Raw genomic sequence first — 19,297 nt, forward strand, 5'->3', positions numbered from 1 at the left:
ACTTGGCATTCCAGGCTGTTTGTCTTTGCCTGCTAAACTTTCACCACTGCCAGAAAGCTTTGTGAGCCACATGTCCTGGAGTACAATTTTAATCCACCTGTCTTTTCTATTTAACTGAGAACTTTGACACATTAATGAACATTGATGATCGCTATGCTGCTGAATGCTTGCAAATTGCCCTGCACTCTGTCCCTTGCAGTTCTGTCCTGTGCAGTGCCATCGGTATTCCCTCTGGGACACCTCTGTTATCCCCTTTTGCCATTTCAAAGCCATACCAGCACTGACACCAGGTGAACAGTGAGTGAGATAAAGAATCTGCCAGTGTTAAAGATCTGGTGATTACCCCTTCCCCCAGCACTGGGGCTGTTCCTTGCTGTGGGATGGTTCAAGGAGCTGCAGAGGGAGGAGGGAAGGGCAGGCTAAGCCCAGATCTGCTCTGGGAATGCTGCTCATTCCCTCTGCTTGGGACTTCTTGCTTTCTTAGGAACTAACTTCTAGAACTTTCATTGGAGGATGGGGAAGTCAAATTCTATTCTTGAATCATCCTCCTCTCTCTGCTTTCTCACCAGCTTTATCTTTTGGTCTCTGCTTATGGGATATTTTTGTCCATTTCTGTTTGATCTTCTTTGATAATCAGTGTAGCAAAGAGCAAATGTTACTTGGGTATTAGAAAGTACAAGATGGAAAATAGCACCTGGGAACTTCTTCAAGTGTAAGAGTAAAGTCAGTTAAAGCAGAGTGAAACCTTTGCAGCAGGACTTGAGTACTGAGGGGGGATGTCTTGCTTTGAAAAGCCAGGTGTCTGCTAAGGAAAGCAGGAGCCTCCCTTGAAATGGAAAATGTAAACCTCCCTCCCTCTAAATTGTTATAACTTTGAAATTAAGGGGCTCTCAGGCAAAGATATGGGAGCGGGAATAACAGTTCTTTACTAGGGAAATTTAAATTAAAATGCAGTAATACAAAGCAACAAAAAAAATCTGCGGCCAGAGTCAGACCATGCCCTGCCCCCCTGTGTGTCAGGGGGTGGCACAGCCCCATCCCATGGGGGCTCAGCCCTCCTGCAGTGCCAGCTGTGCTGCTGCTGGAGCAGGGATCCTGCACAAGGGGGGAGTTTTCCTCTGCAGCTCCAGGGCTGCTGCAGATGGGCCTGGGCTCCCTCTGGCAATGCAGGGCAGCAGAAAGCTGCTCCTCTGGCAATGCAGGGGGCAAAGGCTGCTGTGCTGCTCCAGGCTCAGATTGGATCCAGGTAGGAATGCTTGGCTCCTCCCCTGGGCAGAGCATCTCCCCATGGGATGCTGGAATTGGATCAGCCCTGCAGGGACACTCAGTGGCCATGGACAGCAGAGATCTCCTGGAGGGAGGCATTGGCTGTGGGAGAGATAAAGAAAACTCCCAGTGAACAGAAGAGAACTGCCCCAGCTCTGACAGATGGCAATAGAATAAACACCTCCAGTCACATCTTGCATTTGTAACCTAGGACAGGGGAGATGAGTTGGCCCTGAAGGTCAGGACACCCAGTTCCAGATCTCTACCTGGGGGTTTTGCTTTTTGAACACAGAGATGTGAATCTGAGACCTTCTCCCATGTTGGTTGTTCACAGTTCCTTGATTTTTACTGAACACATTATAACCTTGCCTTGAGACTCCTCACATGATGAAGTGTTTTGTTATTTAGTACATAAATTTCAGTTCTGTTGTTAATGAAACAGTGAGGGATTGCACAATGAAAACATGAATAAAAAGCAACTGCTCTGTCATATTTTGTAAATGTGAATTTCTCTCTCAGTAAGAGACAGGTAATATTTTCTCTAGGTGTGCAGTTATTCCCTTAAGTTTTCTTTTCTTTGCATTTTTTCAAGTTTAGCTGCAGTCACCCTGCAACTTCTACCACACATGGCACAAATTGCTGCTGCACTAGAATTGCTAATAAGAAAATTAAACTAAAGTGCCTGCAAGAAGCTTTATGTGCACCAAATTCAGCTCAGATCTAAGGCTGTTGCCAGATGTGTCTGTGTCTGTAGAGGAGCCTGACTGTGCCCTTCAAGTTTGGGAATGTTTTTGGGGTTCCTGTTGGCGTGTTGGATAAGGAGTAGTAATGCTGCAGAGAGCTTGAGGATTCACCTGGGGAGGTGGTTCAATGCAGGATGAACAAGTTCTGTATTTTGGAAGGTGGAGGGAACAGCTTTTTTCTTTGGAAGCAGGATCCTGGCCTTCCTGTGGCTGTAAAGGTCTGTGCTGTTCTGAATGCTGAGCTGGTGAAGATGCAGGTGCAGTAGGAGCTGTTACCAGAGCCAGGTTGGACAGGGCTTGGAGCAGCCTGGTCCTCAGGAAGGTGTCTTGCCATGGAATGGGATGAGCTTTAAGGTCCTTTCCAACTCACACCATTCCCTGGTTCTGTGATCCTACATGACCTTGAGGAATGGGAAAACAGAGCTTGCAGGTTGTGACTAATGCAGTAACAGAGTTCTGGGAATAGGGAGAATTGGAAGATGTATTCCTAGAAAAGTGTGAAAATTTTTTGAGGACTTTGTGCCAGCTCTGACCAATGCACTGATCCATCACTACCCTCAAAGCAAACTTTTGGAATTGAATTCTTGGAATTAGAGAATGGTTTGGGTTGGAAAGGACCTTAAAATCCATCCCATTCCACCCCCTGCCATGGCCAGGGATGCCTTCCACTATGCCATGTTGCTCCAAGCCTCATCCAGCCTGGTCTTGGACACTTCCAGGGATGGGGCAGCCACAGCTTCTCTGGGCAGTTTTCTCCAGGAGCTCAGATTGAGGTGTTTACAGGAGAATTTCCTTGTTCCCCCAGGTCCTGCCCTGCTGCTCACCAGTGACAACATCAAACAGCGCCTGGGCTCTGCTGCTCTCGACAGGTACCTGCCCTCATCACTGCTCAGGGAAATGCAGAGACATTGGGGTTTTCTTATAAATACACAGAGTTTGGGAACAAAATCCTGTCTTCTGACATACACTGGGCCTTCTGCTCCAGGTTTTGGAGACAATGTTTCAGGAGTATTTGTGCAGGTGTGGGTGGGTTTTTCCCACAGTTACTTTCTCGCTTGTGAAATTGGAAAAGCTGAATTTCTCTGAGTGTGTTCATGCTTAGGGATGCTGTGGAAGCATCACTGAAGTGGGGCATCACTGTATCCTCCTGCCTTGGTATTTGTCTAATGGTGTAAATCGTGGACAAACAGAGCCAGCAGGAGCTGGGAGCAGATCCTGGCTGAGCAGGAAATGCCACTCTCTCCCTGTGTAAGATTCCCTCTCTTCTCTTGGGAGCTGTGATATAACACCAGTTGAATTCTCTGTTTTCCTTGTCTGTCCCCAGCATCCACGAGTACAGACTGACCAGCTGGCTGGGCCAGCAGGAGGACATCCACAGGATTGTGCTGTACCAGGCTGACAGCACCCTGACCCCCTGGACCCAGCGCTGCATCCGCCAGGCCGACTGCATCCTCATCGTGGGGCTGGGAGACCAGGAGCCCACCGTGGGAGAGGTTGGGAGCTGCTCCTTCCCCTCCTGGCACTGGGAACAGCCCAGCTCAAAGCAGCTTGCTTCACACTCATGTGTTTTCCTGGGTTTAACACCCAGTGAGGCATAAATAATGAAATATTCCTGAGACATGCCTGTTAGGAATAGCAAAAGAATTGCATGAGAATCCTCTGAGATGGCAAGTTTTATGTAGGAGTACTTCCAGCAAAGTTCTTTTCCTCTAAAGAGTCATCTTGGCCAATGGTAAATCAAAAATTGCTTTGAAGATTTGTGTTTCTGCCCAGAATTTCTTTGGGCTTCCACACAGAGGGAGAAATTCTTTTCTGCCTGGATGAAATTCATGATGTGTGCTTAGCAAAAAGTAGATCTAAATTGCAGTGCATGAATTATTTATTATATTTTATTACAGATCTTAAGCTGTAATTTTTTTCCCTTACTATCTATTTTTATGATTTTATATTTTATTACCAAAGTCTTCTGACCAGACAAAAATTCTTCAAGAAATTTTAAAAAGGGATCACAGGTGGGTTTTTTTAGGATGGTGAAGTGCTGAGTCTGACCTGCAAAGAGCCTGGGCTGGTCCCACGTGCAGCTTTCGTGTGTGTCCCGTTGTGTGGGCTCTTTCTGCATGGATGTGGGAGGCAGGAAGCACAGACAGAACAAGCTGCCAGCAGTTGCCTAAAACAACAACAAAAAAAAATTAAAATCAGAAATGCAAAGAGGAAAAAAAGTGGACTGATGAGAAGGGAAAGAAAAAAACACTTAATATTTGTGGCCTCGAGTCTGACTCGGGCAGCATCTCCCATTGCAGGAGCAGCTCCTGCCTGTGCTGTGCTTTTAATGGCCTGGTTTAAGTCAAAAATATTCAGATTTGAATCCTTGGCTGATTTTAGGTCTCTGTGTGCTGTGTAAGCCCAGAGTTAACAGTGTTGTTGTCTAAATCAGTCATGTTTGGGGGCTGTGACTGCAGAGTGGGATTCAGGTGGGAATAGGGGTGTGGGGTGTGTGTGGTTGTATCTCACCCTGAGACTGGAGCAGCCAGGACTCACTGTCCTTTCCTTGGCTGTCTGTGGCTGCTGTAGCTGGAGAGGATGCTGGAGAACACGGCAGTGAGAGCCCAGAAGCAGCTGGTCCTGCTGCACAAGGAGGACGGGCCCCTCCCGTCCCGCACCGTGGAGTGGCTCAACATGAGGAGCTGGTGTTCTGCTCACCTCCACATCCACTGCCCACGCAGAGTCTTCTCCAAAAGGAGCCTGCCCAAGCTGGTAAGACATTCCTGCCTTGGTGGCTGGTCCCCTGCTCTCTCTCACTTGATCTGTAATCTGTGTGTCAAAGGGGATCTGGGGTAATCATAGTCCACCATATTCTTACACACATAGATTTAACAATGCATTCTGCAAATCCTCTGAATTTTGGAAAACCCAATCAGGGTAATCTTTTTTCAAAGGTAAATAGATAATTACAAAGTCTTGGCCTGCTATAGTCAGCAATCTCGTTCTGGCTCTCATTATAATTCGGGCTATCATCTCCATAATTGTAAGAACTGTATTTGGAGACCTGTAAGGAAGAAAAACCCATTCTATTATTAACAAAGGATCTTTCTCTGAGTCCCACTCAAATATGAGACCACACTCTTTAAATCTGTTTGGCCTCTATTGGATTTAGGGAACAGGGATAAGGGGGCCAGGTTTTCTTTATGGATGCAGACTTGGCTTTTTGATATTCTGAAAGCGTAGTCACTGTCTCAGAGTCCCAATGAAAGGTGTGTACAGGCCGTAGTAGAGTCCTTCTTGTTGGGAGCATCCCTGTGCTTCCCAAAGCTCTGCTAAACGAGGCAGAGGCAGTCTGGGATGCTTCCCAAGAACTTTAAATTCTTGTCAAGGAAGAGAAGAAGTGTGATGGTGTTTGCAGGGGTCCCAGGACCAGGGAAGAGACGAGAATGTGACTCCATGTTTCAGAAGGCTTGATTTATTATTTTATGATATATAAATATATATTATATTAAAAGTAAATGATATATTAAAACTATACTAAAAGAATAGAAGAAAGGATTTCATCAGAAGGCTTGCAAAGAAGAAGAAGAATGGAATGGTACCAAATCCTGTGACTGACCAGCTAGCATGAAACAGCCGGACTGTGATTGGCATTAATTAGGAACAACCACATGAGACCAATCACAGACGCACCTGTTGCATTCCACAGCAGCAGATAACCATTGTTTACATTTTGTTCCTGAGGCCTCTCAACTTCTCAGGAGAAAAAATCCTAAGGAAAGGATTTTGTATAAAACATGTCTGTGACAAAGAAGCTCTAAAGGAAATTCTGTAGTACCCCCAGCAGCTATAAAAGACTCAGAGAGGCCACTGGCCACTAGAAGTGTTTGGGTGGTTCACAACCCTCTGTTCCTTTGGAGAAGAGCTGTAACAGAATCACTGACAGCTTCAGGCTGGAAAGGACCACTGGAAGTCCAGTCCCACCTCCCTGCTCAACAGGGTCCCCTGGAGCAGACCCTGGGATTGTGTCCAGGCAGACTTGGAGAATCTCTAGTGAGGGAGATCTCAGAGCCTCTCTGGTCTCTGTCCAGTGCTTGGTGACTGCACAGGAAAGAAATTCTTACTGCTGTCCAGGTGGAACTCCTGGGCATCACCTCCTGCCCGTTCCTCTGGTGCCATTGCTGGGCCCCAGGGAGCAGAGCCTGGTCCCTGCACACAGGGACACACAGGGCTGAGGTCCCCTGTCAGCCTTGTCTTCTCCATGCTGAGCAGCCCCAGCTCCTCCAGCATTCCCTCACAAGAGAGAAGCTCCAATCTCATCTTTACAGCATCTTTTAGCAGGCTGCTGCTGGCTGTCCTGCCCGTGCAGTGACCGTGCCTGGCTCTCCTCTGCAGGTGGAGATGTATGAACGTGTGTTCCAGAAGGTTCCAGACCGTCACTCCGACTTCTCCCGCCTGGCCCGGGTCCTGACGGGCAACGCCATCGCGCTGGTGCTGGGCGGCGGAGGGGCCAGGTAGGGCATTGTCCTGGGGCTCTGGGCATCCTGGCAGGGCTGATCAGGACTCTGGGCATCCTGGCAGGGCTGCAGGGGCTCTGGGCATCCTGGCAGGGCTGCAGGGGCGCTGGGCATCCTGGCAGGGCTGCAGGAGCTCTGGGCATCTTGGCAGGGCTGCAGGGGTTCTGGGCATCCTGGCTGGGTTCCACGGGGCTCTGGGCAGCCTGGCAGGGTTGCAGAGGGCTCTGGGCAGCCTGGCAGGGCTGCACAGGGCTCTGGGCAGCCTGGCAGGGTTGCAGAGGGCTCTGGGCATCCTGGCAGGGCTGCAGGGGCTCTGGGCAGCCTGGCCTGGGCAAGGAGCTCCTGCCCCTGGCATGGGGTGGGACAGGATGAGCTCTAAGGTCCCTCCCAATCGAAACCAGTCTAGAATTCTGTGCTGGTGCATCCACCAGATCTGAGAGCTGTCCCTGGGCTGGGACAGATCCCTCAGGATAACAGAGATCCTGGGACACCAGCACTGCTCTGCAGGCAGCATTTGAGGGAGGAGACACTGAGGAATGACACAAACTTACCCTGCTGTGGGGATTTGTGCAGAATTTCTGCAGAAGGAACATGAGTGTTTGTGACCTCTTGAGGCCTCCCATAATGGTTTAATACCAGGAGGTGACCAGGGCACAAAAGATGACGTTTCCTTCTCTTGGCCTACACTTTGGATTTTTCTCCCTTATGGATTCTTATATTAGGAAATGGCTCACAGTATTTCAAAGCTCTTCAAAGTTTGAGCAATAAGAGGAATTATGTCCTCTAATGGAGAATGTTCTCATCTTTATAATCCTCCAAACCCCCAGGTACCCATACACTTTGACAGCCTTACCTTACAGGAAGGGTGTGTTTTTGCAGACACAAGGACAGGGTGTGTGCTGAGCACTCTGTTAGAATTCCATCTGAAACCCCAGTGAGCTTTAGAAATAAATTACTGCTGGCATTTTTCTTTGGAATCCCTTTTTACTTAGAGAGTTTTCTGTTGAGACAGAATCGAGTCGCCCTTTGTCTCAAGCGAGCACCGCCTTCGTTGTCTCCATCACTGTGTTCTTGAAGCCCTGCTTTAAAGGAGTGCTTTGAAATACAGCTCTCAAAAAAATAAACCCCCTGATTTGCAGTCTGTCTGTTGAAGTGCACAGAAATGTCACATTTTTGTCGTTGGGCCAGCATGTGCTTCAGGGGAGCCTTGGCTGCAGGAGAGGCTGGAGCTCCTTTGTGCCACCTCCTCCTGGGGCTGAGACAGCCAGAGCTGGTTCCTCGAGTGTCTCACAGATGCCTTGATCCTGCTCCCTTTCACAGCCCCTCACCTGGGCTGGTTTCAGGATTTCATTTCCGAGACAAGCTCTGTCCTGTGGAGACACAAAGCAGAACAGCAGAGGGGAGCTTCTGTTTTATCTCAGTATCTCAGGAGGCTTCTCATCCACTGATAGAGAGCATTTGTGGTTTGTTATTTGTTCCCAGCTGATATCTCTGCCTCTACCAGAGCCTGTGTCATGCTAAATATGTGCACTCCTGTACTGCTGGCAGCACATTTTGCTCCTTCCCTTCCTTCCTTCTCTAACATTGCAGTAATTTTTGCCAAACTATTTTTTTGTTTTTTGTTTTTGTTTTGTTTTTTTTTTATTCTACTACTTAATTTGCAAGCTCCCACCTGCGAGTGTGCAGGATCTGAGGTAAGGAGGAGCAGGGTCACTGTGTTGGTCCTGTGTTGTCCCTCTCTGCAAAGCTGCTCTGCTGCTGTGTTGGCTTTGGGGTCTCTGGATGCTCATCACCCATTCAGCAAGGAGCCATGGGCCATTAGCCATCACTCTGCTCATTTCTGCATCCCTGAATGGGGAGGACTCGAAGAGGATTAAGGGCAGAGTGGATAAATGGGATATTTCTTCCTTCTCTGAAGCACTTTATTTGCCACAGATTAAGATGCTTGTTCAGGGGTTCCAGGCTGGCACAGGGATGGTGTGAGCACTGTGTTTTCCCTGGAAAGGTACAGAATGCTGTTCTAGTCATTAAATAATCATCTAAATTGTGGTTAGATAGAGATTTTTCAAAGTGAGAATATAATTAAGACTGGAGAAAAGACAAAATTGCTCTTAACCATGTAAGGATTCAGAATTACTCTGAACCTCTGCCTTTGGAAGGGCAAAATAAATTCTTAGATTGCCCATTTCTACTAACAAGGGCATTTCAAGAGATTAGATTAGGTACTTAAAATCATCCTGTGGTTAAAGCACAGTCAGACTAAGAGTGTCTTTGTCTCTGCACAGACTGTTGATGGCCTTTGGATAATAATTACATGAATATCCTCCCACCTTGCTCTCAGAGCAGGAACCATGCAGGTCACACAGCCAGGGAGAGGTGACAGTGACAGGGGCTGGCTGGTGGGTATTTGTTCAAGGCATTGTGTTCTGTGACTCCAGTAATATCAATTATTTAGTTGTTATTTTGGGAATGTTTGTCTGGCTTCCCAGTGACAGCCGGATTGGGAGGTTTTAGCAAGAGCAGCTTCCCAGTAATTATCGTTGTGGTTTGTCATGACAAAAGGCTCATAGGAACTAAAGGTTTTCTTTCTCCTACAAGCATAAAAATAAAACAACTTGAAGTGATATGGTTCTAAAATTACAGTGTTTTGCTTTTGTTAAATGCTAACTTAATTTTAGATAGAAACCTTGTGGAGTTTGAGGGAAGGAAAGGGGATTTGGGTTTAGGAAAATAATACCTCTGAGGTGGAGTTGCAAGAATAATGACACATCAAGCTCTGCAACAAAGGCATAAACCTTCCATAAATAATTGTCCTGACCTTTAGCCCTCCCACGTACAGCCCACCCCTTCTTTGGTTTGCTATGGTTGTCTCAGCAAAGATGTTTGAAAACTAAAATTTCTAGGGAGTAAATAATTATTACAGAACTATCTGGGAATCCTTAAGGCTTTGGCAGAAGAATGGGTTGAGATGTTGAGAATCACGGAATATCCTGAGCTGGAAGGGACCCACAAGGATTTTTACTCCTGTCCCTGCACATCCCACCCTGAGCATTTCAACCTCTCCCGAGAAGCTGCTGTCAAAGGATATTTTTAGATATTTTCATCAGGGCATCTTTTAATTTCTCTTCTTTCTGTTTAGTTTTCTCCTCAAACTTATTGTCTCACCTCAGCACTTGATGTGGGTTTTTTGCACATGCTTTTTCTTGCTGACTCTACAGACATGGCTCAGACCATTTCATTTTGGGCAGGTGGCTTGTTTCAGCAACTTGTCCTTTCTGCCTTTCATTTGTTTCCAGCTCTGGCCCTCTGGAAAGGGAGGATAAAAATAAGAGAAGCAAATTCTGCCCTTTTTGTTATGGGATCTCTGTGTCTGATGAACATTCCTGTTGTCTCCTGCGTCTGTCTGTGCTGCTGCAGCCTGTGCCACGTGCAGGGTGCTCACACTCCAGGCTCTTAGAGAAGGAAGAACAGGCAGCTGGTCACTCATGGGCTGCTGCTGAGCTCCTTAAAGCCTGGCTTTATCTTCCTCTTCAATGGCTTTACCCAGGGATGAGGAGGCTGGGAGAGTCCCTGAGAGGCAGATCTCAATTGTTCTGCTCTCAAGAGATCACATTTGCTCTCTGCACTCTGGGTTTGACTCTGGGATTGCAGGGAGAATAACCCATGGAGGATTTGCTGTGGCTGTGAGGTTTGGCTGCAGCTCCAGCTCACTCAGGCAACTTTGGAAAAACTGTCAATCCCGCCACCTGTCTCTGCCACAGACACTGACCTGTTCTGCAGGAAGGCACAAGGAATTTGTTTGTCCTGTGTCTGCACTGGGCCAAAGCCCTGGCACAGGCAGGATGGCAGAGCTGCATGCAGTGCCTGGAAGGGATGCACAGCTCACACTGTCCTGTCCAGGGGGCAAGCAAGGAGCAGGGGGGACGTGGTGGATGCTCACATGCATCTCCAGGAGCTTCTGTTTGGAGGCTGAGCCCAGTGTGGCAGCATTACTTGGCAGGGTTTTGCCCCTTTGTGTTCTGAGCAACCAGGGCAGAAAAGAAATGATGCAAAGCTCCCAACACACCATAAGGAAAAACTTGCAACAGATTTTGAGAACTTGAGAAGATCATGTTCCTTTTCTGACTGTTGGTGCTTTTAGCCTGCAAGTGTGGCTGGGAGGTGAGGAGCTCTTGCCTGGGAACAAACCCTGTGCTGCTTCCCCCGCTCCAGCCTGCTAAAAGAGGAATCAAGTTTGGGATTTATGGCCTGATCTACCCATGTAAAACACTTTGAGGCAAGTTAGTGCTGTGCTGTGAGATCTGATATTCCTCCCCAGGTTCTCTGGGGAGCTCTGGCTGCCTTCAGCAGGCGCAGGGACCTGGTGCTGCTGCTCCATGGCTGGTGACACAGCAGTTTAATCCCACAGCCAGCAGTGAAGTGCTGGCCGAGCTGGCAGGATGCAGAAGCTGAATCTGCAGTATGCTCATGTGTGCACTCAGAAATGATTAATGAAAACACCAGTAGGTTTTGGGGGTTGGTTTGTATTTCTGTTTGGTTTGTTACTCTAACACGGAGAGGAGCCTTAAAGCAAAACCCTTGTCATGCCATCTTGGTTGAGGGCAGCTGCTTCTTAATTCTGTCCTTTTCTCATACTAATTGGTAACAGACAGGGTTTGGTGCTTACCCTGTTACTTAGATGCTCAATGCCTCCTCCTTAATTGGATTTTGCCATCTTAGCTCTGAGAAACTTTCACTTCTGCACTGCATGGTGCAGGTCTGGTGTTTGGCAAGAGGGTCACTGCAGGTAAAAGAAATTCTTTCTTGTCTCCTGTGAAATTCTCATCAACTTTTTTTCCTGAGAGGAGTCATGAAGCCACTGTTCTTTCCCTTGCTTGAATTCGTTAAGGAAAAATTGACAAGCTGACAGAATTAATGAACATTTAAATTCTCATCAGTGTAATGTGGTAATGTAACAGTGGTAATGACTGAGGAATGTGCTGCAAGGAAAGGAGGGTGGAAATAGCACCTCTGCCTTTTGGGGCTGTGTTTAGTTCTCCCAAGGTCAAGTGGCAGCATGGGAAGGTCTGTTTTCAGCACTGCTGCTGTGGAGAAGAGCTGAGATCCCTTGTGCAATGTCATCTTCTGCTCCGTGGTCCACAAAGGCAGAGAGAAGCACAGGAGAGAAAACAGGGGAAGACTGCACAGAAAATATCTGGGCTTAGTGAGGATTTTAGGGCCTAATAAAGGTGATGTTCCCTGGGTCAGGACCAAGGTTTGGCTCCAAGGGGTGGAGGGGACTGGTTGGTGGGGCAGTGGTAGAACTGACACCTCATAGCCCAACTTCCAGTGTGTGATGCAACATCTGAGGAATGAAAAGCTGAAATTTGAGGTGGAAATGCTGCTCCAATGACAAAGTGCTGTCCTTGACATGGACAATTTGCTCCCGTGGGCTGACAGCTCCCTTCCCAGGCTGCAGCTCCTTTTCCTGCATCGTGGTTATGAAACCCTGGGGTTCAGTCTTGGGCAATAACAGAACCTCCTGGGGACACTCTGAGGTTTTATGGTGCAGGTGCTTTGGAATCAGTTCCAGCAGTTAAGGAACATTAATTCTTATTCCTCAGCTAAGACAGGTAACTGATGGTAGAAGGCTTTTTACCCCATCAGGAGGAGAAGTGTGTGCATGGATGTTGTTTAAAACTGTCACTGCAGAGCTGCAGAACTTGGGATGGAGCTGGTGGGCTCCTAAGATCGATTACTGAACCTCAAATACAGGGAGGGAACTGGAAACATGGGGGCAGTTCCTTTCTTAAACTATTCAACCTGACCACAGGCACCCAGACAATGTGAACTTAGGGTGTGTGGGAGGAGAGGGGAGGAATTTGCTGCCTGAAGGAGGCAGTTCCAGAGGAGAGCACTTTGGAAAACACTGCCAGAAACACAGAGCAGTGCTTTCCCCTGTGGGATCCTAAAGATATTCAATACAGAGATTACAGAAGGGATGAAAGAAAATCCCTTGGGAGTTTCCTGGGCTCTTGATGTTCCTCACATAAATTGGGACACAGTAAATGTTTTTTAGCTCCTTTGCTGGGTTCAGGACTCTAACATGGACTGAGTCTGGTGAGGGGCACCAGGAAGGATCAGGGTGTCTGGAGCCCAAGTGCTGTCATGACCAGTTCCTTGTGTTGGAGCATAAAAGTAATATCTTGAGAACTTCTCCACTCTTCCTTTTTTATCTAGATAGTACACAACATATTTTCCCTTTTTCTTTTCCCACCTGGCTGTGTCTGCCAGTCTGCAAGTCTCTTTTCCCTTTCTAACACATCCAATCCTTGAGATTTCTCAGTTTCTTTGCACTGTTTTTACTCCACACTCATTTCTTCATATCTTCTTTACTTCTGCCCTTTAGTTCCTTTCTCAGTCTTTGCTTTCAAGTCCTCTCACAAATGGTGAGATTTTCACCTATTGTGAAAAATGGCATTTTTTTGCCATCCTGGTGTGTCCCTGTGTGTCAACAGAAACACTCTTGGCTTTGAAATCATTCCAAATCATGCAGTGAGCTTCAGGGCTGCACCAGGTTTGCAAATAGGTAATTCATTGCAATGTTTAATGTTGTGTTCAGGGGTTTATAATGGGGCACAGGTATCCCCTTCATTTGGTGTGCCTGCTTCACAGTGCTTAAAATTTATAGGGCACAGAGCTGACAGCTTGAAATGTAGAAAAATGGATGCAGGGTTGTGTTTTTTCCTGAAGTGCTCAGAAAACAGCCTGAGAAAATGCTTGTTCTGAAGTCAATTATGGAACCAAACTGTTGCTAAAACCATTGTTCATTGTGCCCTTGGCTAGGAGAGGTTTGGAAGGGCAGCTCCAGCTTCTCCAAGGTGCTCCTGGAGCCACTGGCAGCTCTGAAGGGTTCTGGGGAGAAGGGACAGGCAGGGATTTCATGGGGCTGAGGGAATGGCTGAAAGCCTCAGAGCTTTGGTGAGCCACAGTGTGGGCAGTGGGCAGGTCGCCCTCTGGAGCTCTGAAATGCCTCTGGAGCACTTAGGGGGAAGAGAAATACAAACCATTACCAGCAGGAGTTGTTTGGGGTTTCAGCAGTATGTTGTTATCTCAAAATGGAAATGGATTTTTGCTGCTGCCTCCTGGGTTGGATGTGTTTGGGGAATTTGTTTGAAACCATCCTGCCATCCAGTTATTCTGATGGGGTTCACTCTTCACTGCAGCAGGCAGAGGGGTGACCAGGTGACCCCCTGGGCTGTCTGGGTGCAGTGCCATGGTCAGTGTTTATGTAGGGGCTGCAGAGGGTTTATGTAGAGGTTTGGGGGTGTCTTTGCCTCCTCTGGCAGGAGGGATCTGGGTGCTGGGCTCTGCTGGGGGCTGGCCAAGATCCCTGTCTCCAGCCTGGTGTCTGGCAGCCCTGGATGGAGCCTGTCTGGCACACACTGGGCCCTTCTGCACTGGGTTCTCACCATTTCCTGATTGCCACTTACAAGAGACAAGATCAAGGAATTTTTTTGCAGTTGCTGTCTTTTCTTTCTCTCCCCCTGATGCAGTCAGGCAGCATCCCTGAAATTCCTGCTCCGTTTCCAAGTGCTTGCTGGAGGTACTGAGCTGGCACGTCAGGGCTGTGCTTTCCTCTCCTCTAGCAAGACAGGTCCTGAAGAATATGTGCTGCTAAAAGGACCCCATCCCTCATCCTGATCATGCTCTGAAGTTCCAGCAAATTAAGCAGAGATATGAAAGGAACTTGAAAAATGCCGCTTCTCTGGGTTTAAATGGAAGAATCAGGCTCGCTGTGCAGCATCTGCAGTCTATCAGTGCCCAGTAACAGCTGAGGAAGCAGGATTTCTGCAGCAGGGAAGTATCAAAATGATACAAAAGGGGCTCAATCTGCTGTGTGACATGGAAAAAAAAACCAAAACCAACACTGCAACCTCTGAATGCTTGAAATATCTTTCCTCCAGTTCCTGTTCTTCAAAGTAATCCCTTTGTACACCAGGCCAGTCTGTCTTTTGACTTTGGAAAGGCAGAAAGTTGGCAGCTCTGAGGTTAATCCTTGTGGCCTTTGCAGTTTTGCACATCTTGGCCAGCCTGGGCTGGCTGGGAGCATTCTGGAGGAGGGGAGGCTGTTTGGTGACCTGTGTTATGGCTTTTGTGTGTGTTTATAAATGTCTGTACCTCAGTGCACAGTGGGGTGGAATTTCTCTGTGTGATATCCCTTTTTGAAGCTCAGACTGATGCATGGGGGGTTTCAGAGCTTGTGATTGCTGCTGCAGGGGCTCAGGGAAGTGCCCTGTGCTGGGTGTCTGTGCATGAGTGGAGCATCCATTGCCACGTGCAGAAAAACCACAGGGAAAGCTGAATTCCAGAGTCAGGCTTCTGGATTCCCAGCATCTTTCAAAACCTAGATTTGCTTCCAGGGCAATATGCAGGTGTGAGAACCCAAAGCATTCCTCTAGCTGCCCTAGAAAGCTCAAGACCCTAGCCAAAGAGCTCAGAGACCTTAACACAAAGCCCAGGACCCCTGTGCCTTTGATTTAGCCCTTAAAAAAAATAATTACCAACCTTTATATAAAAAATCAAAAGCCACAACAATTTAAGTAGAATGATAGTGAATTTATCCCAAAGTGAAAAAGTAAATTTTAAAGTTTTTAGAATAGAAGTTCAAAAAACAAAATAGAAGAATCTGAGCGTGTCCAGCCTTTCTCCTTCTTCTTCTTAGCCTCCATCTTCTGCTGTGATGTTGGCACTTTTAGATTGGTTTAGAGTAGAAGCTCACTGTCTAACATAGGTGATAAGTATTAGAAAGTGATTGTAAACATTGTATATGTAGCTTTTAGTATAAATACATAACACCACCCCGAAAGCAAGCAAAGTGCCTTAAACTGTCTTGCTGAGCAAACTTCAGCTAGACAAGAAAAAATATTTTATAGATAAGATACAATAAACAACCTTAAAACTGAGAACTGAAGAGATTTAACTCCTTCTTCAGGCACTGAGCTGAGAAAAGAGACTTGTACATATCTCAAAGTCACTCCAACCAGCAGAAATTCTGAAATTCAGGAGGTAAAACAACAGAGAAGCAGCATAACTCTTTATCCTTAAAGATAAAACTGCACCTTTGCCTTGGTGTTTTACTTGTGCTGCTCCTTGGGAAAGGCCAGAGAAGTAAGGTAAGGAAGGTGGGCTCCTGCTTGGAGAAGATGATGATAATGCATGTTTGGGTATCTAATTTGAGTCTTATCCAGGTCAGCCCTAGTTAGGTTGTTGGAACAAACAGAAAACAACCCCTAAAAATAAATCAGTGAGTTTATTTGCTGTTGTGGAGCAAATCTCCTGAGACATGGCTGGAGCTCCTGTGGGGGCCTGGGGCTCTGTGTTTGCAGATGGATGGGGAGAGCTGCAGCCTCACTGCTCTGGGAGGCTCTGCTGGGATTTCTGCAGGGAGGGACCATCCTGGGTGTGTTCATGGTGGTTAAATCGTGTTTGTGCAGAGTTCAGAGCTCTGCCTCTGTGAGCTGGGGGAAAGGCACAGCCTGTGGCTGCTCCCAGATTCCCAGACCCGAATGCCAATTGCTCAGAGAGCTGTGGAGCAGTTGGGCCATCACGTGCCCACAAAATCACATGGATTGGCACCCACGGAATGCTTAATGATCTGATTTTTCCTTTTCCCATCTGCAGCACCTCTGTAATTGCTCATTTGCTCCCATCTGCCAGGAGGTTGAAGGTTGTAACAGCTTCTATAAACTCTCCAGGCAGCAGGAGCTGGGGAGTAATCAACTTCAAAGGTATTGCTTTAAAAACCCCTAAAATTAATTGCAGGTGGTTTAGTGGACTCTTCTGTCCTGACCTCCCGTCTTCCCACCAAACTCATTTATTCACAGCAGTGCCTTGATAAATAGGTGAAATTAAACAAGGAGGTGGTGGAGTTGTGGGTCAGCTCTTGTTGCTGGTTTTGCACCTTTTTTTATCTGATGTAAAAGCATGGACTCTGTTCACTTCCCATGGAGCAGCTGTAAAGCTCTCCAGGCTCTCCCTGTGCTTGCAGGAGTATGGTTCTTGCATTGATGTGGTTTTGGGGAATCTCTGTCCAGCCCTACCTGGGCAGTGAGCTTTCCTGTTAAGAAAAAATAAATTCTCAGTTCTATTCCCTGAATGCTTTGATCTTATTTCTGCAGCTTCCAGATGTTGTGCTCAGAACGGGTTCTTGCAAGACTTTAATGAATAAGTCTCAGAAGGGTGGGGAAGGAGGATATATTTGTTATCCAAAGAAATTATCTTCCTTTGCAGATGATAACTGAAGGGCTCCTTGGCTCAGAGTAAGGGACAGGATTTTGTGACATCCCCAAGTGGGTGCAGTTTGTCATTCAGCCACCCCTGCTCCTGTGCCCCTCTCCAAGCCAGCTGGGATCAGAAAGCAAAAACCTTGGTGCATTTTATAATTTACTTTGATTATTTTGTGCTTTTCCTCCCGTCCAATGCCTTCCTCCTGTATCTCTTCACACCCCAGGGCTGGGTAGCCCTGACAGCTCTCCTGGAAGGGCTGAACACATTTTGCTCATTTATTTCTGTGTCAGACACAAATCTCTTTGTTTAAAGCTTGTTCTGAAGTTAGTGTATAACGCAGAAACAAGATCAGGGCTATAAAAGGACATTGTATTTGGATTTTCTTGCAGGAAGGGGATTTCACTGGGCTTGTGATGAATAGGAGATGCTTTTCCTGCCATTTGTGCCTGCCTGGCACAGGGTGTGATCTCTGCAGCATGGCAAGGCCACAGGGAAATGGCTCCTGAGCTCTGGCTTGAGGAGTTGGTGGGAATCTGAGGGCAAAGCTAAGTGGGAGGATGGAATGAGGTTGTTGTTAATGGAGGGGAAGACAAGGAAAATTCAGGTCTCTGGATCAATATGTGTGGGCTGTGGAAGGGAAAAAACTTCCTCCAGGGCAGCTGCTGGGAGAGATCCTGCTGATTGTTGGATGTTAGGATGAGAACCCAGTAATGTGGGGTTATTCCCTCTATTTAGCTTAGAAATGGTGCTTAGTTGATTAACAGTTCATTAATGTTGTCAAGATTGGAAAGTTCCTTGTAAGGGCTCACGTAGAACTGCAGAAATGCAGGGATCAGGGTGCTGTGCTCCTTTGGAGCTGGCAGAAAATCACTGCAATAATTCTGGCTGATTTATGATGCTGGGAAGTTTTATGGTCAGGAAGGCTGGGAAATAATGTTATTGGAAAGATATAACTGGAATTAGATTTCAAAGCAATGTTTGGCTGTATTGCTGCTGCTGCAAGAGCTCGAAGGTGCCAACTGGAGATAGGCCAGTTGCAACTTGTAGCAGACTTGCTCCAATTCTGAGCCAGTGACTGAACCACTCAATGCCAGGATCCAGCACAGAACACACCAAACAATGCTGGTGTTTGTGTAAAGAACAGGCTTTTCCTTATGTCACCTTTCCTGATGCCACTCCATGTGGCTCTTCATAAACATAAACAACATCCAATTTCCACTCACCCCAGCACAAGGAACAGCTGCACAATGACTCCTAGAAGGATCTAGAACCACCACCACCCCTCAGTTAATGGTTCTGTAGTGCTCTGAGAGCTGCAGGCTCAGTCACCAGCCTGTTTTGGGATCCCTGAAGTGCCAGGTTCCCTGTGTGCTGCACATGGTGGATTTCAGGGTGTGCTCTCCAGTCCTGTGGGTTGGAAGCTCAGGTACCTTCAGTTTGTTTTGTGCTCAGAGCAGGGTTGGGAGTGGTTGCCCAAGGCACCACATTTTGCACATCTCCAAAATGGACACAGTAAATACAAATTCATAGGATTGCAGAATGGTTGAGGTTGGAAAAGACCATTAAGATCATTGAGTCCAACCATTCCCCCAGCACTGCCCAGGCCAGCACTGACCCCTGTCCCCAAGTGCCACATCCATGTGGCTTTCCAACCCCTCTGGGGCTGGGGACTCCACCACTGCCCTGAGCAGCCTGTGAAGCCTGGACAACCCTTTCAGGGAAAAGCTGGTTTTATGGCTTTGCTGTTTCAGGAGTTTTAAGGTTCTGAGGGTGTCTTAATTCAGGTTTGTTGGGCTCTAGTGGAGCTTAATAAAGTCCCCTTGACAATTTCTCTATTTTTCTGCCTCCTTTGCCAGGTAGCTCCATCAGGAAGGAGGGCTGGAAGCTGTGTCCCACTCTGGGGAGGCTTTGGTGGGAGACACAGCAGAGCTCTGCAGCAGCCATGGCCTTGATCCTTCTTTAGCCAAAGGAAACAGCATCTCCTCAGAGCATTCAGGGAGATCTCCTTCATCCTGCTGAGTCAGTTAGGAGGAGAGATGGGGCTGCTCAGGCTGGATTCCTCTTTGAGTCCAGCTTCCTTTTTGAAGCTGACATGGACATTGGAGGTGGTTGAGCTGCAGCCTTGCCTGGCTGTCCCCTTACCATGGTGTGAAAACTGAGTGTCCCCTCTGGCTGCTCCCAGCTTGGGTTGTTCTTTCAAACACAGGCAGCATCCTGCTGGTGTGGCTCGTGGGGGAAATAGTGGTGCACAAAATATTGGTTTTGTATTGATTGTGTTTCCTTCAGCCCCTGAGCAGGAGGACAGCCTGCCTTCCTGCTGGCACTCAGATCTGGGATGTCCTGCTGCACTGGCTGCCTTCTCCTGAGGAAGATTCATCCCAGGTCTGGCAGCACGTGCAGGGCTGGCACATGCACAGCTCACAGGGGAATTTTCCTTTTATCAGTTCTGCTCTGGCCTTCATGCATTACAGTCACATGCCAGCAGCACTTCCCCAGGGGATGAAAGCAAGGGCTCCTTTC

At 47.5% G+C, this 19,297-nt stretch overlaps 1 protein-coding gene across 2 annotated transcripts in view; it reads left to right on the plus strand.

Annotated features, from left to right (window-relative positions):
• The window catches only part of PNPLA7 (patatin like phospholipase domain containing 7), a 133,443-nt gene that overhangs the window by 79,490 nt on the left and 34,656 nt on the right, over positions 1-19,297 (plus strand). For both annotated transcript variants that reach the window (XM_031059253.1, XM_031059255.1), the window contains exons 22-25: positions 2,815-2,878; positions 3,334-3,502; positions 4,581-4,763; positions 6,387-6,505. In XM_031059253.1, coding sequence (XP_030915113.1) covers positions 2,815-2,878; positions 3,334-3,502; positions 4,581-4,763; positions 6,387-6,505 — 535 coding nt within the window. The remainder of the gene's footprint in view (positions 1-2,814; positions 2,879-3,333; positions 3,503-4,580; positions 4,764-6,386; positions 6,506-19,297) is intronic.

This window comes from Geospiza fortis, unplaced genomic scaffold, assembly GCF_000277835.1.
Source record: "Geospiza fortis unplaced genomic scaffold, GeoFor_1.0 scaffold85, whole genome shotgun sequence".
Lineage (NCBI taxonomy): Eukaryota > Metazoa > Chordata > Aves > Passeriformes > Thraupidae > Geospiza > Geospiza fortis.